The sequence below is a fragment of the Oncorhynchus keta genome, chromosome 23, assembly GCF_023373465.1.
Source record: "Oncorhynchus keta strain PuntledgeMale-10-30-2019 chromosome 23, Oket_V2, whole genome shotgun sequence".
Taxonomy (NCBI): Eukaryota; Metazoa; Chordata; class Actinopteri; order Salmoniformes; family Salmonidae; genus Oncorhynchus; species Oncorhynchus keta.
In genome coordinates this window covers 24,498,780-24,525,057 of record NC_068443.1, presented here as the reverse complement: position 1 = coordinate 24,525,057, position 26,278 = coordinate 24,498,780, and the positions used below count along the sequence as shown (strand labels likewise).

Below are 26,278 nucleotides of genomic sequence, written 5' to 3'. Positions count from 1 at the left end.
CTAGCCCAGAATGTTCACGAGTGCTACAGGGATTATAGAATAGAGTTCGAGACATATTGCACAACCTGCCCATTTTATCGTGGCTATAGCCTGCATGGGTGGAACAACAGACTACAACACACAACTGTGTCCCCTTAACAGAGGCGTGTTGTCATCCCTTCCTATGTGATTGATGTCTCCGAGATGAGAACAAATGCCCTATTGCTGGTGGCTGACTGTGTATTGTAATCGTTTGTGACTGATGTAACCTGTGGTCCGTGATGTGTTGATGTACCCTTTGGGTACGTACGTACCTGTTATGAGCATGAGCTGCTTCCTGTCCTAGTGCACACTGCCGGGTTTCATCTTGTTCCTGTCATCCCTCCATTCCTGGCCACCTCCTCTCTTCCTCCACTCTCATGGACAGTGTCTTTCTTCTGTTTCCTTCCTTCATCTCTGTGAGCTACAAATCCCCTCTGAATCTCCTGCCCCCTCACAGCGCAGGTTTCTGTCGGTCTCTTCACTCTACCCTGTGATCTGCCTACAGTCTGTCCTCTCTCCCTGACTTGATCATTGTGTTGTTCAGCAGATTGTACATGCTTTAAAGATGGTTTCTCATGCCTTCTCCTCTCCCAGATTCAGCATGCAGTGACTCCTCCAAATCAAAGGTAAGTGGCACCAAGTTCTGTCCATCTTTTACCTCCTATTTTCTCTTTTTTGTTGCCATTTAGCAGATGGTCTTATCCAGATTGATTAGCAATTGACCATTCAGTTTCAGAGCAGAATTTGAATTTATGTAACCAGGTAGGCCAGTTGAGAACAAGTTCTCATTTAAAACTGCGACCTGGCCAAGATAAAGCAAAGCAGTGCAACAAAAACAACAACACAGAGTTACACATAAACAAGCGGACAGTCAATAACACAATAGAAACATCTATGTACACTGTGTACAAATGTAAAAAAGTAGGGAGGTAAGGCAATAAATAGGCCATAGAGGTGAAATAATTACAATTTAGCATTAACACTGGAGTGAAAGATGTGCAAGTCGAGATACTGGGGTGCAAAAGAGCAAGAGGATAAATAACAATATGGAGATGAGGTATTTGGATGTGCTATATACAGATTGGCTGTGTACAGGTACAGTGATTGGTAAGCTGCTCTGACAGCTGATGCTTAAAGTTAGAGAGGGAGATATAAGACTCCAGCTTCAGTGATTTTTGCCATTTGTACCAGTCATTGGCAGCAGAGAACTGGAAGGATAGGCGGCCAAAGGAAGTGTTGGCTTTGGGGATGACCAGTGAAATATACCTGCTGGAGCGTGTGCTACGGGTGGGTGTTTCTATGGTGACCAGTGAGCTGAGATAAGATGGGGCTTTACCTAGCAAAGACTTACATATAGATGACCTGGAACCAGTGGGTTTAGCGATGAATATGTAGTGAGGGCCAGCAAACGAGAGCATAGACGTCGCAGTGGTGGTTAGTATATGGGGCTTTGGTGACAAAACGGACGGCACTGTGATAAACTACATCCAGTTTGCTGAGTAGAGTGTTGGAGGCTATTTCGTAAATGACTTCGCCGAAGTCAAGGATCTGTAGGATAGTCAGTTTTATGAGGGTATGTTAGGCAGCATGAGTGAAGGAGGCTTTGTTGCGAAATAGGAAGCCGATTCAAGATTTACTTTTGTATTGGAGATGCTTAACCTCTCTGGGATTTGTGGGACGGTTGCGTCCCACTTGGCCAAAAGCCAGAGAAAATGCAGAGCGCCAAATTCAAATAAATTCCTATAAAAATCAAACTTTCATGAAATCACACATGTAAGAAACCAAATTAAAGCTACAAGTATTGTGACTCCAGCCAACATGTCAGATTTCAAAAAGGCTTTTCGGCGAAAGCAAACGTTGCTATTATCTGAGAATAGCACCTCCGTAAACAAAAGAGAGAAAACATATTTCAACCCTGCAGGCGCGACACAAAACGCAGAAATAAAAATATAAATCATGCCTTTGATGAGCTTCTTCTGTTGGCACTCCAAAATGTCCCATAAACATCACAAATGTATCATATATCCAAAAATGTGGAGCTTGTTTGGAGCTTATTTGGAGCTTTTGATCCAGAAAAACACTGGTTCCAAACTTGCGCAACGTGACTACAAAATATCTCAAAAGTTACCTGTAAACTTTGCCAAAACATTTCAAACTACTTTTGTAATACAATGGTAGGTATTTTTTAAAGTAAATAATCGATCAAATTGAAGACGGGATGAACTGCGTTCAATACAGGAAGAAAACAAACTGTAGCTAGCTTCCTGGTCACGCGCCTCTATCAAACAAGTACACATGAAGTGACCCTCGTTTTGAACAGGGCTACTTCTTCATTACACAAAGGAAAAACCTCAACCAATTTTTAAAGACTGGTGACACCCAGTGGAAGCGGTAGGAAGTGCAAGCAAGTCCCTTAGAAATATGGATTCCCAATGAAAACCCATTGAAAAGAGAGTGACTTAAAAAAAAATCTTTATGGTTTGTCCTCGGGGTTTCGCCTGCAACATAAGTTCTGTTATACTCACAGACATGATTCAAACAGTTTTAGAAACTTCAGTGTTTTCTATCCAAATGTATATCTTACCTTCTGGGGATGAGTAGCAGGCAGTTGAATTTGGGCATGCTTTTCATCCAATATTCCAAATGCTGCCCCCTATCCTAGAGAAGTTAATGTGAGTCTGGGAGGAGAGTTTACACTCGAACAAGACACATAGGTATTTGTAGTTGTCCACATATTCTAAGTCAGAACCGTCCAGAGTAGTGATGCGGGCAACAATCGGTTGAAGAGCATGCATTTAGTTTTACTAGCATTTAAAAGCAGTTGGAGGCCACTGAAGGAGTGTTGTATGGCATTGAAGCTCATTTGGAGGTTTGATAAGTGTCCAAAGAAGGGCCAGTTGTATATAGAATGGTGTCGTCTGCGTAGAGGTGGCTCAGAGAATCACCAGCAGCGATATCATTGATATATACAGAGAAGAGAGTAGGCCTGAGATCTGGACAACATGCCCTCCAATTTGACACACTGAACTCTGAGACGTAGGTGGTGAACCAGACGAGGCAGTCATTTGAGAAACCACGGCTATCGAGTCTGCCGATAAGAATACAGTGATTGACAGAGTCGAAAGCCTTGGCCAGGTCGATGAAGACGGCTGCACAGTACTGTCACAGTACTGTCTTTTATTTATAGGCAAGTTGCTGCAGGAGGGGCTGAGCTGTTGGCTGGGGTAGGAGTAGCCAGGTGGAAAGCATGGGCAGCTGTAGAAACCTGGTAGTACCTGGTAGGTTCCTTAATAATTTGTGTGAGATTGAGGGTATCTATCTTAGATTGTTGGATGGCCGGGGTGTTAAGCATATCCCAGTTTAGGTCACCTAACAGTATGAATATCCCAGTTTAGGTGACCTAACAGTACGAACTCTGAAGATAGATTGGGGGCAACCAATTCACATATGGTGCCCAGGGCACAGCTGGGGGCTGAAGGGGGTCTATAACAAGCGGCAACAGTGAGAGACTTGTTTCTGGAAAGGTGGATTTTTTTTAGAAGTAGACATTAGTGATTGGTGTGTGTGACTGACATCCTGGTGTTTTGTCCCAGCAGGGCTTGTGGGGCTCTGGGAAGGACCAGTGTAGCAGGGAGATGCTTCGCTCCTCCTTCTTTGTCAGCCGCAAGCGTAAGAAGCCCAAGGACAAGGCTCAGCCCAGCAGCTCTGACGACGACCTGGACGCCGTGTTTGCTAAGAAGGAGCAGCCAGAACAACAGAGCATGAGCCACCAGGACCTCCACCCAACCTGGTCCCCAGACAGCCAGACGGATGTGGAGAGGGAGGCCAGCGAGAGAGGGGAACAGCCAGGGGACAGGGTCCAAACCAACGGGAAAGAGTCCAGTTCAGACGGCCTCATGTCTCAGCCCTCTCCATCCCCCTCTCCCAAACACACCCCATCCCCCTGCCCCCGTACCTCCTCCACACGCTCGCCCTACACCTCCCAGTCCCCTCGCCTCGGCCACCGCAGGCAGGTGGCCCACCAGTCATCTCTGTCGGACCCACCCTCCAACTACGATGAGGTCTCAGACCTGGGCACCATGAACAGCACCAGCTCTCAGGCATCTGTGACAGGACCCAGGGTGAGGCATGGCAGGACAGGGGCCCTGGGACCAGAAACTGGGGCCAGTGGCCTGGGGGCTGAGGTCAGCTCCATCACCTCAGATTACTCCACCACCTCCTCCATGACCTTCCTCACCGGGGCCGAGCTGAGCACGCTCTGTCCAGAGGTACACTCGGTGGCCGAGAGCAGGGGAGGAGATGACGCTGATGATGAGCGTAGTGAGCTGATTAGTGAGGGCCGGCCCATGGAGACTGACAGCGAGAGCGACCTATCGGTGTTTATTGGGAGCGTGAAGGAGACCCGGCCGGGGAAAGATTTCTGCCAATCAGACATGCCGGGTGGGCCCAGGCCCCTCCCCTCCCACAGACTCATCGAGTGTGATACTCTCTCCAGGAAGAAATCTGCTGCGTGTCAGAAGACTGACAGCGATTCCTCTTTGGACGGAGGGCAGAGCGACAAGGATTCCAATAGGCTGGCTCGCGTTCTGGGGGTGGTTAAGGGGCGTTCCACCAGCAGCCTTAGCTCCTCCTCCCGCAGCGAGTCAGAGAAGGGGATTGAGCCTGCATGGCATCTCAAGATCACAGACCGGCTGAAGTTCCGTCTGCGGACGTCCGTAGACGACATGTTCGGGGTGGGTACCCAGCAGAGCCGCTCTCCAGAGGGACGCAGGGACAAGAAGAAGAACATCAGACGCAGACACACCATGGGAGGCCAGAGGGACTTTGCTGAGCTGTCTGTGATGGGGGACTGGCAGGGGGGGATGGGCGGGGGCTCGCGGGCAGAGCTGTCGGCCGTGGACCGGCTGAAGCCCAAGTGTTCTTCCCAGGACTTCTCCATCAGGGAGTGGATTGCCCGGGAGCGCCACCGCACCTCCAACCCCGAGGTAAGCCTGGACTTCTCTGAACACCAGGGGGCACTGCTCCTCCTACGCAACCCCGACCTCCAGAACCCCAACCACCAGGTCCAGGAGGCCCCGTCGTCGTCGCTCTCAGACCCCCTCTCATCACACCCAACTCCAGCTGAGCTGCTGAACGGAGACACAGGTCCCCAGAGTAAAAGCCTGAATCTATCGGCCACAGCACACCCACACAAACTCTCTGGTGCTCAGGTGGTCCAGTCTCGCTTCTACCAGTACCTGTGAGAGGTGGTGTCTGTCTGTCTGTCTTTCTGTCTGAGATGTGTATGTGTTTGAGAGTCTGTGAGTGGATGTGAGCGATGTTTGTAAATGACCAGTGAGCATGTACAGGTACTGTGAAGTGACGTTAGTGTTTACTCAGTCTTTTTGGTGGTGTGTGTTTGTACGCTTAAAGTAATAAGGGTTACTGCACAGGGGTGGTTTATCTGACTGACACACGGCATGGAACAAAACATTCAATTCATGTTGATACATTTTCTCCTTTTTCATGACAAATGACAGACTTTGGGATGGGCGTTGGGGTAGAGATATCCTCACTCCTAACAGAAATCCCTGTTATGCTGAAGATTGCAACTCGGGGGCCTCTTGCTCATGGATGAACTGATGAGTCAGAAAGTTGATTGGTGTAAGGAAGTGTAAACATGGCTGGTGTTTCAAGTTAAAGATTGTGAAAATACAGTAACTGACTTGTAGGAGGTAGGCTACAGTAGTGAAAAAAATACAGATTTTTAAAAAAGTATTGCAGATGAACTATTTTTGTTGTATGAGGGTCTCGGTTGGTTAAAAGTGAGTCCTTCAGTAACCAAATTTTAAGAATGTATGACGTGCTTGCTGTAATACTGACTAAAGCTTTAGTTGCTTGTTCACATTTTAAATTGTACAGATTCCACTCCCTCTCTCTCTACTTGAAGTGTGTTTTTATTTTCGGGATAGCCTGTGTTTTGGACTGCCATATGTGCTCTGTGACCACCATCGAGTGACAAGACTCTGGACTAACGGTGTCATGAAAATACAAAAAAAAAAATATTCCACCCTGTTAAGAAAAAAGCAGTGAACTACTTCACTCTAATTCAATATGCTGTGTGCTTGTGGTTTCATGCTTTGGTCAATTAAGGGCATCAGATGGGGGGGGGCAAGAGGGAGAAAAATATTAATAATCAAATCAGAAATCCTGTTTCTTTCGCAATAGGAAGTGCCTCATAATGAAATGTAAAGGGTGCCAAATGGTCTTTGTTGAGATGCATAAAGATATTACTGTGAATGACATTATCGTGGACTCACACTGTCATTCTACAGGCTTCTATCTTAAACAGAGGAACTCCGAGCTTCCATTTCCTAGGCATTCCACTTTGGTCTTCACCTTTTTTATACGTTTGTTTTTTCATTTTGGATTAGCAGAACTTGAATTTAAAATATTTCTGTATAAAGTACCATAAATGCCATGTTTTAGCTGCATTTTTGTTTCATTTCCATCAAATTTCCAGATTTTTTTTCTAAGTAAAAAGTACAGTATTGAGATGTTGCTGATGGTAGGCTGGGTGTTAGATTACAGACTGGGGAGAAATTCCTCCCTGCATGTGAAAAGGCTTCATTGAGCTGCCGGACCGTTTGTATCATTATGGCATGTTCTCTCTGAGTGGAGGGGCATGGGCTCCTAAACACTGGAAATAAATCTTAATGGCTACAAGCATATGGCTGGTGTTTTTACAATCTACTGCACTACCGTCCCTGGTTAGTTCCTACTAAACAGTATTATTCTGTAACTATCATGCCCACCTCAACATCCGTTATGGTAAACTTCCTTCTTTAGCTGGGCAGTGTCCAATGAAAACAAAGACACCAAGAACAAAATGGACAAGTACATTTGAAAATGCTTTATGTACAAGTCACACACACACAGTTCTAGTTAGACTTTTCAACATTTTGTAAAACAGCTGACGACTTTCACTGACTACTAACAGAAGTGAGGTCATGGGGTCAAGCCACTGAACACTTCATTTACATGAGTTGACAGAACCAAACATTAACTCACCAACAAAAAAACACATTCTAAAACCTACACTGAATATGCCTAATGAACCTTTTGATGTAGTTACAACAGCCAGAACTGTCCTGTTTGTGTCTATTATACAAGAATAATAGCACACTTTTTTTATAATGGGAGTTGTAAAATCGCAGTACATTTTCAACCATATGGACTAGTCTGAGCAATGATTCAACTCAAGTAAATTATGTCCAATGTCTTTCTTAGATGAAAAATGAAATGTTACAGTCCTTGACATGAATATGTTTACCCCCAGTAGTAAGGCACAGTGACTAAGCGCTCGACTCAATCAGTAGCACTGAAGAACCTGCACTACAAATTTTGAAGTTACCTTTACATTTCAATTGCACTATAGCACAGATCTTCAGCGCTACGGATTGAATTGTGCCCTTCCATAACACTAGAGCAACCACTCAATGTATTACTTTAACTTTGGGATCATAACATTGTATCCTCAGTCATTTGGAAAGGAAATCATGGGCCGATGTGACCACCATACATTAACTCAAAGCCACATTACTTACTGAAGGACATATTGAACATTACAAACAGCAATTAAGAGAAATACATTGTTCTGTGTGCTGCTGTTTTTAACATCAGAATCATGGACACAAACTCTGCTGGAGTCAACAACCGGTAGCTCTTCCATATTTACTGCAATGAAAATGACCCTTGATGTTCGTTGCCCACTAGATTTACTTGTGTGTGTGTGGTGGGAGAGGAAATGCATCCCGGTTGGAGTGGTGGTTCACTACTTTAGCTGTCCACAAGGGGGGTTACTAGAGGGCTCTTCAGTGACCAGATTATTTGTTCACTGCTAAGACTTTTTTTTTTCACGATGGAGATGTCTTGCTGGCCAGTCCAGTTGTCAGCCAACCAGAAGTGATGAAGAATAAAGAGTGAGGTGTGAGGTCCTTGGTACATGCAGGTACTGTGCTCTAAAGAGGAGCCCAAATTATACAGAGGGTGGAGTAGGTTGGCCTGCTCATAGATCTGGCATGTCAATGCCAACACTAAATGAGCATTGTCACGGCTGACCATCAGAGTTGGCAAGACAGCACAAACCGATCTGGGCCAGGCTAGGGGTGGGGGTAATGAGTTGAGAACGATTTGTTGCATATTGTGCTGTGGTAGCTGGAGTGTTAACCACGTGTCAGCTGGTTTAAACATCTCCCTCATCCTCCTTGTCCTTCTTCTCCCCGCTTGGTAAGTCCGGCAGTCGGAAACACTCCTCAAAGAAGTTAACTAGTGATTGGCTCAGGTGTTGCCGTGTGCCATCGCTATGCAGGAAGTGTCCCTCATCTGGGTAGATCTACAGTACAGAGACATTACAAAATAAAAGGCACGTGCATAGGTAATATTTGACACACTGCTCATAATGCCTTCATAACAATGTCCTAAACATGTCAAGCTTACCTGTAGAGAGTAATTTGCCTTCTCATTGATTAAATGGTTGATGAATTTTGCAGAGTGCTGGAAATGGACTTTCTCTTTAGGGAAGGAGAGAGAGTAACATGACATGTAAGATGTGTATATTCAGTTACAGTACTTCAACATTCAGCCTCAAAGTTAATCAGTTAATAAGACTGCTTTGACAGTAACTTAGCCAATGCCCAAATAGCAGTTGGCAAGACAGCACAAACCGATAGATCTAGGAAAGGCTAACTTATCGATAGTAATGACTGTACCATCAGCAGTTGGATGGATGATCATGTACTTCCTGTCCATTAGGTGAGCTGCCCGGTGTGCTAAACTTGCCACCTGAAGGAAAGAGGACAGCGAGCAGCAGCATGAAATACAGATTATTTAACATCTTGTCTGACTAGCGGATAAAGTGTACGAAGTGATGGATCTTTACCGAGTAGACTCGAGAGTCTGTCTTTGGTGATCCAAGGTATCTCTCTGAAAATGCTGAAGCTGGTATATAAAGAAGGAACACATAATAGCATGTTATAAGGCACTGTTCAAACTAAAATACATTGTTTGTGGCGAGAAATTATTCATGCAGCAAGAAATGATGCTGCAAAAGCAAATCATTACGTTATACCATATAACTTGAAATCTGTGATGGGCGAGACGGCTGCTCCACATTTAAGCAGGGAGTCTTCAGAACTTAAAAGCAGGGTGGCTAAATATCCTCCATAAACCTATATAAACAGATAAGGTACAGTTAGTGAGGGACACTTAATAGTATCGTGTTCCTTGAACAAACAGTGTAGAAATACATTGTTGACATATCAAGGCTCGAGCCTTCACATACACCACTCCAAAGACAAACTGCATACAAATTCTAACTTTCTGTGAGGACTGAGTTCCAAACTGAAACCTGATTGAAATATTTGTTGTTGCTGGGTCGTAGTGTGTAGTTGCTCTCGTAGTTATGAATCCCAAATGGGACCTTTTCCTTTTATAGTGCAACATAGAGCAGAAGCTCACCACATCATATCTAAACTCAGCAAAAAAATAAATGTCCTCACACTGTCAACTGCGTTTACTTTCAGCAAACGTAACATGTGTAAATATTTGTATGAACATAAGATTCAACAAATGAGACATACATTGAACAAGATCCACAGACATGTGACTAACAGAAATGGAATAATGTGTCCCTGAACAAAGGGGGGGGGTCAAAATCAAAAGTAACAGTCAGTATCTGGTGTGGCCACCAGCTGCATTAAGTACCACAGTGCATCTCCTCCTCATGGACTGCACCAGATTTGCCAGATTCTTGCTGTAAGATGTTACCCCACTCTTCCACCAAGGCACCTGCAAGTTCCTGGACATTTTTTGGGGGGAATGGCCTTAGCCCTCACCCTCCGATCCAACAGGTCCCAGATGTGCTCAATGGGATTGAGATCCAGGCTCTTCGCTGGCCATGGCAGAACACTGACATTCCTGTCTTGCAGGAAATCACGCACAGAACGAGCAGTATGGCTGGTGGCATTGTCATGCTGCAGGGTCATGTCAGGATGAGTCTGCAGGAAGTGTACCACATGAGGGAGGAGGATGTCTTCCCTGTAACGCACAGCGTTGAGATTGCCTGCAATGACAACAATCTCAGTCCAATGATGCTGTGACACACCGCCCCAGACCATGACGGACCCTCCACCTCCAAATCGCACTCTGAGTACAGTGTAACGCTCATTCCATCAACGATAAACGAGAATCCGACCATCACCCCTGGTGGGACAAAACCGCGTCAGTGAAGAGCACTCTTTGCCAGTCCTGTCTGGTCCAGCGATGGTGGGTTTGTGCCCATAGGCGACGTTGTTTCCGGTGATGTCTGGTGGGGACCTGCCTTACAACAGGCCTACAAGCCCTCAGTCCAGCCTCTCTCAGCCTACTGCGGTCATTCTGAGCACTGATGGCGGGAATGTGCGTTCCTGGTGTAACTCGGGTAGTTGTTGCAATCCTGTACCTGTCCCGCAGGTGTGATGTTCGGATGTACCGATCCTGTGCAGGTGTTGTTACACGTGGTCTGCCACTGCGAGGACGATCAGCTGTCTGTCTGTCTCCCTGTAGCGCTGTCTTAGGCGTCTCACCGGTACGAACATTGCAATTTATTGCCCTGGCCACATCTGCAGTCCTCATGCCTCCTTGCAGCATGCCTAAGGCATGTTCAAACAGATGAGTAGGGACCCTGGGCATCTTTTCAGAGTCAGAAGAAAGGCCTCTTTAGTGTCGTAAGTTTCCATAAATGTGACCTTAATTGCCTACCGTCTGTAAGCGGTTAGTGTCTTAATGACTGTTCCACAGGTGCATGTTCATTAATGGTTTATATTTCATTGAACAAGCATGGAAAACAGTGTTTAAACCTTTACAATGAAGATCTCTGAAGTTATTTGGATTTTTACGAATTATCTTTGAAAGACAGGGTCCTGAAAAAGGGACAATTATTATTTTTGCTGAGTTTAGATATGTGGGAGTGAGCTTCTGCTCTATGTTCCAGACAGTAAAACCCTCGCCCACTCTTTCTTCAGCTCAGATACTGTACTTGAATTGACAAGAGGAGTACATTGCTTTTTTTTTTACATGGTTTGAATAAGGAGCTAGCTTCTTTTCTTCAAGCATTGATTCTCCCTACCTTTCCATATACTCCAATTCGACTTTTGTCGATGTACATTTCTTTCGATATCAGTCTAGAATAAAGAAGAATAAACAATCAATGCTTTGTTGGTATTAGATTTCCAACAACCCAGTAACGTACTATAATGAAAAATTGTATCATAGTTTTTCCCACTGTAGTTAAACTGTACCTGCAAATAGCAACTGTAAGATGTGGTAACATGGTGTTAGCATATAAAGAGGGAGCAATTATTTGAATTCTCAAAGAAGATTATACTGTGTCCAGGTGTGTCTCTCCCTCCTTCCCACCTGAGGGCCTCCATCTGGTCCCTCTCCTCGATCACGCCCAGTTTCCTCCTGATGCGGTGGAGGAGGTTGGTGCCCTGGAACCCGGACCCGTGGCCGTCAAAGCGGATCACAATGGTGCTATAACTGCTCACCAGCACCGTGGCCCAGTCCACACGGAACTGCTCTGTCACCATCTGTCCGCCAGGCGTTCCGTCCCTGGGGGAAACAGAGGACAGGCAGAACCAATGATCCATTATAGCGCTCTGTGATGGTCCAAAGTCATGAGTCCAATGTCAAAACAGAATATGCTATAATTATAATATAATCTCTACTGGGGATTGTATGATATTTTTTATCTAGAATAACATAGTAACTGTATTGTGTGTGTGTAGGGGTAGTTGTTGCCATACTTACACTAGTAGCAGGAGGGGGTAGTGAGCTGTGTCTATGAAACCAGCTGGCTTCAGAATCTGCATCGTCAGAGCTGCAAGAAACAAGACTAAATCAAATGTGGTTCTTCTTAAATTATCATATCAAATCTCATAACTAATGCCATTGTCAGAGTGCAGCCCAGTAGTGCATATCAGAATTTATGAAGACATAATACAAAGGGTGAGTCTAATCTTGAATGCTGTGTCATGACTGTCCTGTGAGGATACAAATAGGTCAGATCAGCTTGGCAATGGATGACTTCAACCAGGCCCCCTCTCACCGACAGAGAGGGGAGAAGGTAACTGGTGGGGGTTGACACCTCATGCCCTGTTTTAAATTGGAGGAGATCCAGGGTCTCCCTCTCCAAATTCACCAAGGAATGTGCTTTGTCCCCAGAGACGTTTTCCCGCCGAAACTCAAACACATTCTAAAGCTAATACTGGAACAATATTTGTAACATAGAATGTGGGGAATTGTCAGAGGCGATCTAAAGAATAATAATGTCATATGGGTTGTTATTTTGTGATGTCATTAAAAATGTTAAAAAATAAATACTGTAACTTGAAGGTTGTATATACACTACATGTACAAAGTCTCCATCCTTAACGTTGTGTATGAAATATGAACAATTATGAAATGATTTTTGTTAAGATAAGAATGGGATTTTAGGAGCCATAAGAGATCATTTGTCTCCTATAAACTTTGCACGGTAAGTAGCCACGCCCGAGTGAGGTCAGAGCGCGTGTCAGCCTGACGGAACCACCCCTTTCGACCAGAGTGCATAAAGGATTGGTAAAGAAATGAACTTTCAGACCAGAGAGGCGTGTAGCTGCTGCTCACATCCAAAGTGGTTCGAACTCTGAATATCAACACAGGGTAGAGGTGAGAAACTCACCTCCCAGACAATCATTGGTAAGGCTGATTAGCGGTCCTAAGTAAAGTATCTAGAAAAGTGCATTTAAGTGGGACCATTCTACTACTCTTCTCAAATCACTGTAGTATGCTACTCTCACCCCCCAATGGGGACCATCGACAGGCTGGCTAGCCTATCTTCAAAGAGGCAGTTTCAGGAGCGAATGGAAGGTTTGTGTGATTACTGTGAGAGTACAGTGGCAAGAAAATGTATGTAGATTCTTTGGAATTAACTGGATTTCCGCATACATTGGTCATAAAATTTGATCTGATCTTCATCTAAGTCACAACAACAGACAAACACAGTCTGCTTAAACTAATAACACACAAACAATTAGACGTTTTCATGTCTTTATTGAACACTGTGTAAACATTCACAGTGCAGGGTGGGAAAAGTATGTGAACCCTTGGATTTATAACTGGTTGACACTCCTTTGGCAACAAAGACCTCAAACAAAATGTTTTCTGTAGTTGCCGATCAGAGCTGCACATTGGTCAGGAAGAATTTTGGACAATTCCTCTTTACAAAACTGTTTCAGTTCAGCAATATTCTTGGGATGTCTGGTGTGAACCGCTCTCAAGGTCATGCCACAGCATCTCAAATCGGGTTTAGTTCAGGACTCTAACTGGGCCACTCCAGAAGGCATATTTTCTTCCATTCTTTTGTTGATTTACTTCTGTGTTTTGGGTTGTTGTCCTGTTGCATCACCCAACTTCTGTTGAGCTTCAATTGGTCGGACAGACAGTCTTACATTCTCCTGCAAACTGTGTTGATAAACTTGGGAATTCATTTTTCCGTCGATGATGGCAAGCTTTCCAGGCACTGAGGCAGCAAAGCATCCCCAAACCAGGATGCTTCCTCCACCAGACTTTACAGTTGGGATGAGGTTTTGATGTTGGTGTGTTGTGACTTTTTTCTCCACACATAGTGTTGTGTGTTCCTTCTAAACAACTCAACTTTTGTTTAATCTGTCCACAGAATATTTTGCCAGAAGCTCTGTGGAACATCCAGGTGCTCTTTCGTGAACTTCAGACGTGCAGCAATGTTTTCTTTTGGACAGCAGTGGCTTCTTCTGTGGTGTCCTACCATGAACATCATTCTTGTTTAGTGTTTTACATATCGTAGACTCGTCAACAGAGATGTTAGCATGTTCCAGAGATTTCTGTAAGTCTTTAGCTGACACTCTAGGATTCTTCTTAACCTCATTGAGCATTCTGCGCTGTGCTCTTGCAGTCATCTTTGTAGAACGGCCACTCCTAGGGAGAGTAGCAACAGTGCTGAACTGTCTCCATTTTATAGACAATTTGTCTTACTGTGGCTTTATGCAAGTCAACATTTCTTCTGAGATTTATTTTGTTCGAGGTATGATTCACATCAGGCAATGCTTCTTGTGAAACTCAAATTTTGTGAGTGTTTTTTATAAGGCAGGGCAGCTCTAATCAACATCTCAAATCTCGTCTCATTGATTGGACACCAGGTTAGGTAACACCTAACTCCAATTAGCTTTTGGAGAAGTCATTGGCCTAGGGGTTCACATACTTTTTCCAACCTACACTGTGAATAATACAATACAATACAATACAATAATTTGTGTGTTATTAGTTGAAGCACACTGTGTTTGTTGCTGTTGCTGTGATGATCAGATCAAATTTGATGACCAATTTATGCAGAAATCCAGGTAATTCCAAAGGGTTCACATACTTTTTCTCCCCAATTTCGTGGTATCCAATTGGTAGTTACAGTCTTGTCTCATTGCTGCTACTCCCATACGGACTCGGGAGAGACGAAGGTTGAGAGCCGTACATTCTCCAAAACACAACCAAGCCACACTGCTCACTTAACCCGGAAGCCAGACGCACCAATGTGTCGGAGGAAACACTAAACCTGGCGACCATGTCAGCGTGCACTGCGCCCGGCCCGCCACAGGAGTCGCTAGTGCACGATGGGACAAGGACATCCCTGCCAGCCAAACCCTCCCCTAACCTGGATGACGCTGGGCCAATTGTGCGCCGCCCCATGGGTCTCCTGGTCGTGAACCCAGAATCTCTAGCGAAACAGCTAGCATTGCGATGCAGTGCCTTAGGCCATTTGATGACATATATAATGTCATCATAAAGAATGCAGATGAAAAGGGCATTGTCTAGCTTCCTATGCATAGTTGCACCATGGAGGGATACCTACTGTAATCGTCAATGGTGATGGTCTCGTACTCCACTTTGGGCATCTGCATGCTGTGGTACGTGTTATTCACTCCCTCGTTAGTCTCCAGGTCCAGGACCTCTGCAGTGACATGGAAGAAACAGTCTCATTGTTCACTTACAGTATAGTCTGAGTGGCAGCTTCATGAACACATTTCCCATTTCATTTTTTGTGATGTGATATTAAAGACACTCTACTGAATAAAATGCCCCTCAGCTTCAGTGCCCTTTATGGTACAGGCCAGGGTCAGGCTTCATAGCACTCACTCTGTCTGTCTTTTGTGCTGTAGATGGCAACACTGGGTACATCGGGGCCTGGATGGGGATACATGGGGGTTGGGTGGGGGGCAGAGAAAGAGAGAGAGGTGGAGGTTATTATAGGAATAAACACTTGAAGGTTCATATAAATGGCCTCTAATGGAAAAGCCAACAAAATACACATTTCACTGTATTTAAAAAACAGAGATTGTAAAAAAAAATGCCTCTCACTCTCTTTCCATCTTTAGTAATGCAAGTCTAGAAATAACCCTTCTCAGCCAGCCATGTGTCATTACTGAGAAGCCACTGTCTGTCTGTAGCACCCTGCGGAGCAGCTGAATGAATACCTGGCTGTTATTATTACTCCGAACAGACCAGGGCTGCTCTCCACTCACAACATCGAATTAATGAAAAGGTTGTTGCCCTTTTTCCTCCCCAAAGCGGACCCTCTAAACAAATCAGCTGCCATGGCAACTGCACCGGTAGGAGAGAACGATGATTAACGTTCTCAGAGAGAATGAGAACACAGACATAAAAAAGGCCATGCAGCGCTGAGCCCGTCCTCATCTGTCCCTCCCTGGGCCCTGCTCTCATTTCAGACAGAACCTGTCTGACACACAGGAAGCAGGGCAGGACATACTATGCCAACTACTGTAGTTTGATACAGCAGGAACACTATAGGATGCAGGCTGGCAGTTCACATTTCGTGGCTGGCAGTTCACATTGAGCTACATCTGATTGGCAAGTAGAAACAGTGGTTAGTGGTATACTGCAGTCAGATTCAATATAACCTTTTGCCATAGCATTGAACATTAACTCAATTTAATATTTTGACTCAGATGTTTTATTTATTTGATATATTTGACACTAAACACCCCACTAAAACCTCAGCAGCATAGCTAAAGACTAATTTATTTATGTATCACAAAAATCTACTGATTCAGGAAAGTGCAATATATACTGCTTAGTGTTCAGGATTCAAGGTCAGGAGCACTCACCTTTACAGTTAAGCAGGAAGTACTGAATGTTGTGGCTGAAGGAGCCCTCCACATAGCCACACTTGAACTCACATGACAGACAGCGGCGGTTGAACGGGCCTTTAGTGTCCGCACTGATATAGGATAGATACAGTAAACCACGCTATTAGCATTATCTGGAGTATTTCTGCTGTCTTATCTGGTGTCCTGAGTGAAGTTCTCCCTCCCTCCCTGAAGTTCTCCCCCTCCCTCCTTGAGCCCTGGGACCATGCCTCAGGACTACCTGGGCTGATGACTCCTTGCGGTCCCCAGTCCTCCTGCTGCTGCTCCAGTATCAACTCTTCTGCCTGCGGCTATGGAACCCTGACCTGTTCACCGGACATGCTACCTTGTCCCGGACCTGTTGTTTTCGACTCCCTCTCTCTACCTCACCTGCTGTCTCTAACTCTGAATGATCGGCTATGAAAAGCCAACTGACATTTACTCCTGAAGTGCTGACCTGTTGCACCCTCTACAACCACTGTGATTATTATTATTTGACCCTGCTGGTAATCTATGAACATCTTGGCCATGTACTGTTATAATCACCACCAGCACAGCCAGAATAGGATTGGACACCCCTCAGAGCCTGGTTCTAGGTTTCTTTCTAGGTTTCTTCCTAGGTTCCTGCCTTCCCAGGGAGTTTTTCCTAGCAACTGTGCTTCTAGATCTGCATTACTTGCTGTTTGGGGTTTTATGTTGGGTTTCTGTATAGCACTTTGTGACATCGGCTGATGTAAAAAGGGCTTTATAAATACATTTGATTGATTGATTGATTATACCCTGTTAGATAAAAACAATTACATAGTGATCTCTCACAGAATAAACCCTCTAACTATACCTGTAGAGGTGTCGTCGTTTTGGATCATCCTCTGTGCTCAAAAAGTATCTGTAAAACATTGTGATGAAAATCAGTTTGGAGTTCGAAGACTATTACCTGAACAAGAGAAGGTAAGTCAAATTCCCATGGTAACATTTGATCAACTATAAGTGATAACAAATTATATGTATTTAGGAATCATAGTGGTACTATTTGGTCACGTTACTGTAATGTATGGGTGGAGAGACTTACATGAGCTGCTTGTCTTGGCTGTAAGCTAGTATCTGAGTAACGTCCCAGTCTCCTGATGTCAGGCACTGCAGAGTGTCTGTGCTGGTGTTGGGCTGGAATGGAACAATACATGTCAACATGACAACTACAGGTTAAAGAACAGTTGGCTACAGTTGGCTCTGGCAAACAAACAGCAGAGACCTGAGGACACCCTCCAACCTGGAACTGAAACAGACCAGATACAACTTCAATAATCTGAGGTTTCAAAGCCTTTGAGCCCAACAAATGGCAGGAATCTCGCAGGCTACCCCACCCAAATCCAGAGGCTTTTGAAGCCCTCCCGCTGTTCAGAGATCACTCACTGGCATTTTCCACAAGAAATCTGCCTCCAGAAATAAAAGCTTCTCCCAAGTGGGTGTAATACCTACTCCTGTTGCCTGCTGCTGGGGTTCCACCTGGCGATCTGTTCACTGTCTGCCCTGTCTTGTCTCTCCCTTTCTGGTACAGACACTCCCCTCTCTCTCCCGAGCTTTCGTTCATCTCCAGCACACAGGCACCGTTGGGGAGAGTGACTAGCCCCAAGTCATTATGTATTTTTTATTGTGCATTGTACTATTTGCCTCATGACTCCTGTATGCTTTGTTGACTTCGAGCTTTCTTATTTACCCAACCGTGCTACATACTGTTTGTTCCCACACTCAGGACTAACACTCTATTGGTTACACAGACTTTTGGCCTCCTTATAACCACCTCTCGCAGAGCTCTCCCTGTCCTCTGCCGTGCCTTGATTGTATTACTGTTGATGATATCGGGAAATGTAAATGTCCACCCTGGCCCATCTACTGTTGCTAGCTCCAATTCTGACTTGTGCTCTGATATCTGCTTCACTGATTTCTGCTTTCGTAAAAGCCTGGGTTTTCTGCACATTAACACTAGAAGCTTATTACCTAAAAATGGATCAATTGAAAGTGTGGGTTCACAGCTCCAATCCAGATGTGTTGGTCATTACTGAGACGTGGTTAAGAAAGAGTGTTTTGAATACTGATGGTAACCCTTCTGGTTATAACCTTTTTCGACAAGACAGATCTTCCAAAGGTGGGGGAGTGGCAATCTTTACCAACGATCACCTTTAGTGCTCGGTTGTCTCCACCAAGTCTGTCGCCAAACAAATTGATTTGCTGGTTTTAAGCAATTAACTTTTAAATAGCTCTTTGCTGACTGTTGCTGGGTGTTATCATTCTCCATCAGCACCGGCCTGTAACCTTCCTGCCCTTAGCTCTCTCCTGGCCCCTTACACTAAGTCCTGTTGGGTGACCTAAACTGGGACATGTTTAAACCACCTGACCAAGTCTTAAAGCAATGGGACTCCCTAAATCTTTCTCAGATTATTACCAATCCCACAATGTATGACTCCAAACACCCAGAAAAGGCTACTTTCCTCGATGTTATCCTCACAAATAATCCTGATAGGTATCAGTCTGGTGTTTTCAGTCTGGTGTTTTCTGTAATGACTTTAGTGATCACTGTTTTACAGCCTGTGTTCGTAATGGCTGCTCAGTGAAATTACATATCCTGATTTGTCATAGACGCTCGGCAAAAAGAATTTAATGAGCAAACCTTCCTTCATGACTTGGCCTCTGTAAATTGGTATAGAAACATCTTGATCTTCTCTGTCGAAGACGCTTGGACCTTCTTTTTCTTTTTCAGTGGTATTGTTAACAAACAAAGCCCCATAAAGAAAACGAGAATTAAAAACAAGTTCAGCCCCTGGTTCAACCGTGATCTTGCATCTGTGTTCTTTTGCACATCTTAATATTTTATTTTTATTTACCAGTCTGAGATACAGCTTTTTCTTTGCAACTCTGCCGAGAAGACCACCATCATGGAGTCGCAACTTCACTGTTGATGTTGAGACCGGTGTTTTGAGGGTACTATTTAATGAAGCTGCCAGTTGAGGACTTGTGAGGTGTCTGTTTCTCAAACTAGACACTAATGTACTTATCAGTTTCAGTTTCTATTCTGGTTAGAGCCAGTTTGCACTGTTCTGTGAAGGGAGTAGTACCCAGCATTGTACAAAATGTTCAGTTTCTTGGCAATGTCTCACAATGAATAGCCTTCATTTCTCAGAACAAGAATAGACTGACGAGTTTCAGAAGAAAGGTCTTTGTTTCTAGCCATTTTGAGCCTGTAATCGAACCCACAAATGCTGATGCTCCAGATACTCAACTACTTTAAAGAAAGACAGTTTTATTGCTTCTTTAATCAGAACAACAGTTTTCAGTTGCTAACATAATTGTGAAAGGGTTTTCTAATGATCAATTAGCCTTTTAAAATGATAAACTTGGATTAGCTACCACAATGTGCCATTGGAACACAGCAGTGATGGTTGCTGATAATGGGCCTCTGTACGCCTATGTAGATATTCCATAAAAAATCTGCCGTTTCCAGCTACAATAGTAATTTACAACATTTCTGATCAATTTTATGTTATTTGGACAAAACATGAGCTATTCTTTCAAAAACAAGGACATTTCTAAGTGACCCCAAACATTTGAATGGTAGTGGACATAACTCCAGGAAGGAGGACAGTGTTGTTCTACCTGGGAGGTTGACATGGAGATATGGAAGAACTTGCCCCTCCCACCCTGAGGTATAGCTCTGGTAAAGAAGAACTTGTATCCATCATGGGAGAAGAGTGGCGCTTCGTTCTATAGTAGGGAGAGAAAGAAGGAGTGAGTCTGAGTACATGAGACAACTAAATCGGTAAAATGCACTTCTGTCCCTCCAACTGCCTCCCCTTCTTCTGTAAGTGTTGACTGTAATGTATGGGTTGTTTTTTTATGTGTTGTGAGTGATAAATGTTATAAAATGCTATTACTGTTCATATCACTTACCTGTTTGTGTAGCCAGCTATCACTTTCATCCTCATGTTTCTGGAAAAGTATGAGATAGCAAGTAAGGGCAAGGGCCAGTGTAAGAGGGTGGCAATGTGTGCATGCATGTGTGTGTGTGTGTGTTTGTGTGAGAGAGAGAGCGAGTTTCACCTTAGTGCAGACTCCTGTGGTGGCCTCACACAGTGTCAATATGGAGTTGTTCTGGGCTCTGTTCAGCCAGTTGACTGCCAGCTTGGTGGTGGTGGCCCACATAACCATTGTGATGTAATATTCCATTCTACAAAAAGAACACAATGGGATGAGTTACAAGTTTAGGTAAATTCATTTTCTATTGTTTCAGAATTGCCATGGTTAATGCGGTATACATTATGATGCAAGCTTATTCCATGATGAATATGGCCCGTAGTCCAAATTTGGCCAGCAGGTGATTTTATATGCCCCCACCAAGTAAAAAAAAAAGTATTTAATCAGCCACCAATTGTGCAAGTTCTCCCACTTAAAAAGATGAGAGAAGCCTGTAATTTCCATCATAGGTACACTTCAACTATGACAGACAAAATGAGAAAAAAACCTGCACCAGGCTGGGAAGACGGAATCTGCAATAGGTAAGCAGCTTGGTTTGAAGAAATCAACTGTGGGAGCAATTATTAGGAAATGGAAGACATACAAGACCACTGATAATCTCCATCGATCTGGGGCTCCACGCAAGATCTCACCCCGTGGGGTCAAAATGATCACAAGAACGGAGACCAAAAATCCCAGAACCACACGGGGCAACTAGTGAATGACCTGCAGAGAGCTGGGACCAACGTAACAAAGTCTACCATCAGTAACACACTACGCCGCCAGGGACTCAAATCCTGCAGTGCCAGACGTGTCCTCCTGCTTAAGCCAGTACATGTCCAGGCCCGTCTGAAGTTTGCTAGAGAGCATTTGGATGATCCAGAAGAAGATTGGGAGAATGTCATATGGTCAGATGAAACCAAAATATAACTTTTTGGTAAAAACTCAACTCGTCGTGTTTGGAGGACAAAGAATGCTGAGTTGCATCCAAAGAACACCATACCTACTGTGAAGCATGGGGGTGGAAACATCATGCTTTGGGGCTGTTTTTCTGCAAAGGGACCAGGACGACTGATCCGTGTAAAGGAAAGAATGAATGGGGCCATGTATCGTGAGATTTTGAGTGAAAACCTCCTTCCATCAGCAAGGGCATTGAAGATGAATTGTGGCTGGGTCTTTCAGCATGACAATGATCCAAAACACACCGCCCAGGCAACGAAGGAGTGGCTTCGTAAGAAGCATTTCAAGGTCCTGGAGTGGCCTAGCCAGTCTCCAGATCTCAACCCCATAGAAAATCTTTGGAGGGAGTTGAAAGTCCGTGTTGCCCAGCAACAGCCCCAAAACATCACAGCTCTAGAGGAGAGCTGCATGGAGGAATGGGCCAAAATACCAGCAACAGTGTGTGAAAACCTTGTGAAGTCTTACAGAAAACGTTTGACATCTGTCATTGCGAACAAAGGGTATATAACAAAGTATTGAGATAAACTTTTGTTATTGACCAAATACTTATTTTCCAGCATAATTTGTAAATAAATTTATAAAAAAATCCTACAATGTGATTTTCTGGATTTCTTTTCTCATTTTGTCTGTTATCGTTGAAGTGTACCTATGATGAACATTACAGGCCTCTTTCATATTTTTAAGTGGGAGAACTTGCACAATTGGTGGCTGACTAAATACTTTTTTGCCCCACTGTACATAGACACACCTACTCATTTAAAAACAAGAATCTTTATCTTTACTATTTTCTACATTTCTACTATGAAATAACACGTATGGAATCATGTAGTAGCCAAAAAAGTGTTAAACAAATCAAAATAGATTTTTATATTTGAGATTCTTCAAAGTAGCCACCCTTTGACCTGTTGACAGCTCTTGGCAATCTCTCTTTCCTTCACTCTGCAGTCCAACTCATTCCCGAACCATCTCAATTGGGTTGAGGTTGGGTGATTGTGGAGGCCAGGTCACCTTCTTATTTTTTGTATTAACCTTTATTTAACTAGGCAATTCAGTTAAAAGAACAAATTCTTACTTACAATGACAGCCTAGGAACAGTGGGTTAACTGCCTTGTTCAGGGGCAGAACAACAGATTTTTACCTTGTCAGCTCGGGGATTCGATCCACCAACCTTTTGGTTACTGACCCAACGCTCTAACCACTAGGTTACCTGCTGCCCCATCTGATGCAGCACTCCATCACTCTTCTTGGTCAAATAGCCCAACACCTTGGAGGTGTGTTTTGGGTCATTGTCCTGTTGAAAGACATTTGATAGTCCCACTAAGCGCCAACCAGATGCGATGGCGTATTGCTGCAGAATGTTGTGGTAGCCATGCAGGGTTAGGTGTGCATTGAATTCTAAATAAATCAGACACTGTCAACAGCAAGGCACCCCCTCATCCTCCATGCTTCACGGTGGGAACCACACATGCAGAGATCATTCGTTCACCTACTCTGTGTCTCACAAAGACATGGCGGTTGGACTCAAATTTGGACTCATCGGACCAAAGGACAGATTTCAAACATTCTAATGTCTATTGCTCGTGTTCCTTGGCCCAAGCAAGTCTCTTCTTATTATTGGTGTCCAATTATGTGTCTGATACGTGAACTCTGTGAAGCATTTATTTGTGCTGCAATTTGAGGTGCAGTTAACTCTAATGAATTTATCCTCTGTAGCAGAGGTAACTCTGGGTCTTCCTTTCCTGTGGCGGTCCTCATGAGAGCAAGTTTCATCATTGCGCTTGATGGTTTTTGCATCTGCACTTGAAGAAACTTTCAAAGTTCTTGACATTTTCCTGATTGACTGACCTTCATGTCTTACAGTAATGATGGACTGTCGTTTCTCTTTGCTTATTTGAGCTGTTCTTGCCATAATACGGACTTGGTATTTTACCAAATAGGGCTATCTTCTGTATACCTGTCACTTTCGTTGTATGGATGAGACCAAGGCGCAGCGTGAGATGAATACATCTTCTTATTTAATGAAACGAAGAACACTTAAACAAACTTACAAAACAACAAAATGAATGTGACGCTATATATGATGTGCAGGCACAGGCAACTAACACAATAACCCACGAAATACCCAAGGAATATGGCTGCCTAAATATGGTTCCCAATCAGAGACAACGATAAACAGCTGCCTCTAATTGAGAACCAATCTAGTCAACCATAGACATACATAACACCTAGACACAGTGCGTTCCACCGCATAACGGGGTGCCAGACCAGTAACACGCTCCCCACGGTAAGCACGAGGAGTTGGCTTAGGTCTCCGACCTGATTCAGACAATCTCCTCATGTACCCCCCACCCCCCAAAAAATATTGGTATGTCTCTCGGGCCTCCGTGCTAGCCGTGTACCCTCATAACATCACCGTTCCTCCTGTGCTTTCTCCACCTGCTTCCATTGCAGAGTCCTTTCCCCTCGGTACTTCTCCTCGTAGTATCGCCGCTCAGCTTTTGCTGCCTCTAACCCCTCCTTTGGACAGCGATACTCCCCCGGCTGTGTCCAGGGTCCTGCTCCATCTAATATCTCCTCCCAGGTCCATTTCCCCATTAAGCGCTGTTCCTCTTTATCACGCTGCTTGGTCCTTGTTTGGTGGGTTATTCTGTCACATTCGTTGTATGGATGAGACCAAGGCGCAGTGTGATGAGAATACATCTTCTTATTTATATATGCCATTTAGCAGACGCTTTTATCCAAAGCGACTTACAGTCATGTGTGCATACATTCTACGTATGGGTGGTCCTGGGGATCGAACCCACTACAATGGCGTTACAAGCGCCATGCTCTACCAACTGAGCTACAGTATTTAATGAAACGAAGAACACAAACAAACTTACAAAATAACAAACCGAACGTGAAGCTATATATGATAAGTGCAGACACAGACAATAACCCACGAAATACCCAAGGAATATGGCTGCCTAAATATGGGACAACAATAAACAGCTGCCTCTAATTGAGAACCAATCTAGGCAACCATAGACATACATAAAACCTAGACTAGTGAACACTGATAGACATACAAAACCCCTAGACAGGGGCAAAAACACATACATCACCCATGTCACACCCTGACCTAACCAAAATAATAAAGAAAACAAAGAATCCTAAGGTCAGGGCGTGACAATACCACTCCTACCTTGTCACAACACAACTCATTGACTCAAACGCATTAAGGGAAGAGAAGAAATTTCACAAATGAACTTTTAACAAGGTACACCTGTTAATTGAAATGAGAGAATTCCAAGAATGTGCAAAGGGTGGCTACTTTGAAGAATCTCAAATATAAAATAGATTTTGATTTGTTTAACACTTTTTGGGTTACTACATGATTCCATTTGTGTTATTTTATAGTTTTGATGTCTTCACTATTATTCTACGATGTCGAAAATAGTAAAATACAAAAAGAAAGAAAAACCCTTGAATGAGTAGGTGTGTCCAAACTTTTGACTGGTACTGTGTATATATAGTTGGATATAAAAGACTGTAAAAACACCAGGAAATCATCTCCAAGTGATTTTAATTGTGGAAATGTGTTCCAAAGTATTCCCACGCATAATAGAGAGATACTGTATCTGTGATCGTATACAAATGTAAGCAAGATTTGAAATGATTATGTTATAGTCAAAAGTTATTTCTATGCTTCTTGCGGTAAATTTGCAGTCTACAAATGATTCGGAATTTTGTTCCGGCACCTGACCATGCGCTAAAGAAAATAATTGTCCCGCGGCTGAATCTAGTTGATGATCCCTGCCCTATGGGATAATAAAGATTATCTTGAACCGTGCAACTGTGTCATTCAGTCAGTGAGACACTTACCCTATCCTGGGATCGTCTGGTTTCTTCATCTCCACCGTGTGAAGGGGGCCGTTCAAACTCACTACAGACAGGTGTACTACAGGGTTCTCCTCCCCAGCCTGCAGGGGCAGAGACAGGTTACGCCAGAAATCATATCATTCAGTGGGTTATACGGTATCTACATGGATCCTTTTTGTCTGTGTGAAGTCAACTGTCAGATCCACACAACTCTGTAGAAGAGTTTATCCCTTTTCTGTTCTGACCTGGGTTTGAACCAGAGACGATCTGCACAACAACAATTGGTACTCATTCAATACCACTCACCCAAAAACGTCAGGGCAGCGTAGGACAAAGAGGACAGAGAATAGAGACAAGAGGCTGTCTCTGGGATTTACCTTGGGGTAATGGTACTCCAGCCCTATTGGATATGGGGCGCCAGTGAAAATAGGGACCTCCATCTTGGGCACCAGGGTGTCGTTGATGGTGGCGTAGGCCAGTCTGAGACCATCTGGAGACCACCAATGGGCTATGTGGGTCTGAAGGATCTCCTCTGAAACAACAAACCCCATAAACAATGAACTACTGTATCACACTGTATAAAAAATATGGTGATAAATAACACGCATTCATCTTCAAGGCAGGCTTTAAGACTATAAGGTTTCCAAGATAGTTATACGATTAATAATAAAGCTAATAGTCTGTTGTTTACTGATACGATGTACACTGAACAAAATGTAAATGCAACATGCAACCATTTCAAAGATTTTAGTTACAGTTCATATCAGTCAAATCAGTCAATTGAGTTACAGTTCATACAGGAAATCAGTCAATTGAAATGGATTCATTAGGCCCTAATTTATGGATTTCCCATGACTGGGAATATAGATATGCATCTGTAGGTCACAGATACCTTTAAAAAAAGGTAGGGGTGTGGATGGGAAAACCAGTCAGTATCTGGTGTGACGACCATTCACCTCATGCAGCGCGACACATCTCCTTACATAGAGTTGATCAGGCTGTTGATTGTGGCCTGTGGAATGTTGTCCCACTCCTCTTCAATGGCTGTAAAAAGTTGCTGGATATTGGCGGGAACTGGAACACACTGTCGTACATGTCAACCCAGAGCATCCCAAATGTGCTGAATGGGTGACATGTCTGGTGAGTATGCACGCCATGGAAGAACTGGGACATTTTCAGATTCAGATTTTCAGAAT

General features: G+C 44.0%; 2 protein-coding genes across 10 annotated transcripts in view; one reads left to right on the top strand and one right to left on the bottom strand.

Annotated features, from left to right (window-relative positions):
* LOC118402034 (rho GTPase-activating protein 21-like) overlaps positions 1-6,729 on the top strand; it is a 68,477-nt gene extending 61,748 nt beyond the window's left edge. For 5 of the 6 annotated variants that reach the window (XM_052476899.1, XM_035799860.2, XM_035799863.2 and 2 more), the window contains 2 exons: positions 616-647; positions 3,615-6,729. In XM_052476899.1, coding sequence (XP_052332859.1) covers positions 616-647; positions 3,615-5,264 — 1,682 coding nt within the window. In that variant the 3' untranslated portion in view covers positions 5,265-6,729. The remainder of the gene's footprint in view (positions 1-615; positions 648-3,614) is intronic. The other variant, XM_035799861.2, reaches the window with a different exon arrangement.
* A 169-nt stretch (positions 6,730-6,898) lies between these two features.
* The window catches only part of LOC118402529 (dipeptidyl aminopeptidase-like protein 6), a 163,806-nt gene continuing 144,426 nt past the window's right edge, over positions 6,899-26,278 (bottom strand). For all 4 annotated transcript variants that reach the window (XM_052476901.1, XM_052476900.1, XM_052476902.1 and 1 more), the window contains exons 9-26: positions 25,460-25,614; positions 25,086-25,183; positions 20,349-20,475; positions 20,199-20,237; positions 19,905-20,012; positions 17,326-17,417; positions 17,095-17,142; positions 16,236-16,348; positions 15,247-15,294; positions 14,963-15,061; positions 11,851-11,920; positions 11,458-11,652; positions 11,168-11,222; positions 9,131-9,230; positions 8,942-9,000; positions 8,772-8,844; positions 8,500-8,573; positions 6,899-8,395 (exon numbers count right to left, since the gene is read on the bottom strand). In XM_052476901.1, the coding sequence (XP_052332861.1) occupies positions 8,246-8,395; positions 8,500-8,573; positions 8,772-8,844; positions 8,942-9,000; positions 9,131-9,230; positions 11,168-11,222; positions 11,458-11,652; positions 11,851-11,920; positions 14,963-15,061; positions 15,247-15,294; positions 16,236-16,348; positions 17,095-17,142; positions 17,326-17,417; positions 19,905-20,012; positions 20,199-20,237; positions 20,349-20,475; positions 25,086-25,183; positions 25,460-25,614 (1,703 nt within the window). In that variant the 3' untranslated portion in view covers positions 6,899-8,245. The remainder of the gene's footprint in view (positions 8,396-8,499; positions 8,574-8,771; positions 8,845-8,941; positions 9,001-9,130; positions 9,231-11,167; positions 11,223-11,457; positions 11,653-11,850; positions 11,921-14,962; positions 15,062-15,246; positions 15,295-16,235; positions 16,349-17,094; positions 17,143-17,325; positions 17,418-19,904; positions 20,013-20,198; positions 20,238-20,348; positions 20,476-25,085; positions 25,184-25,459; positions 25,615-26,278) is intronic.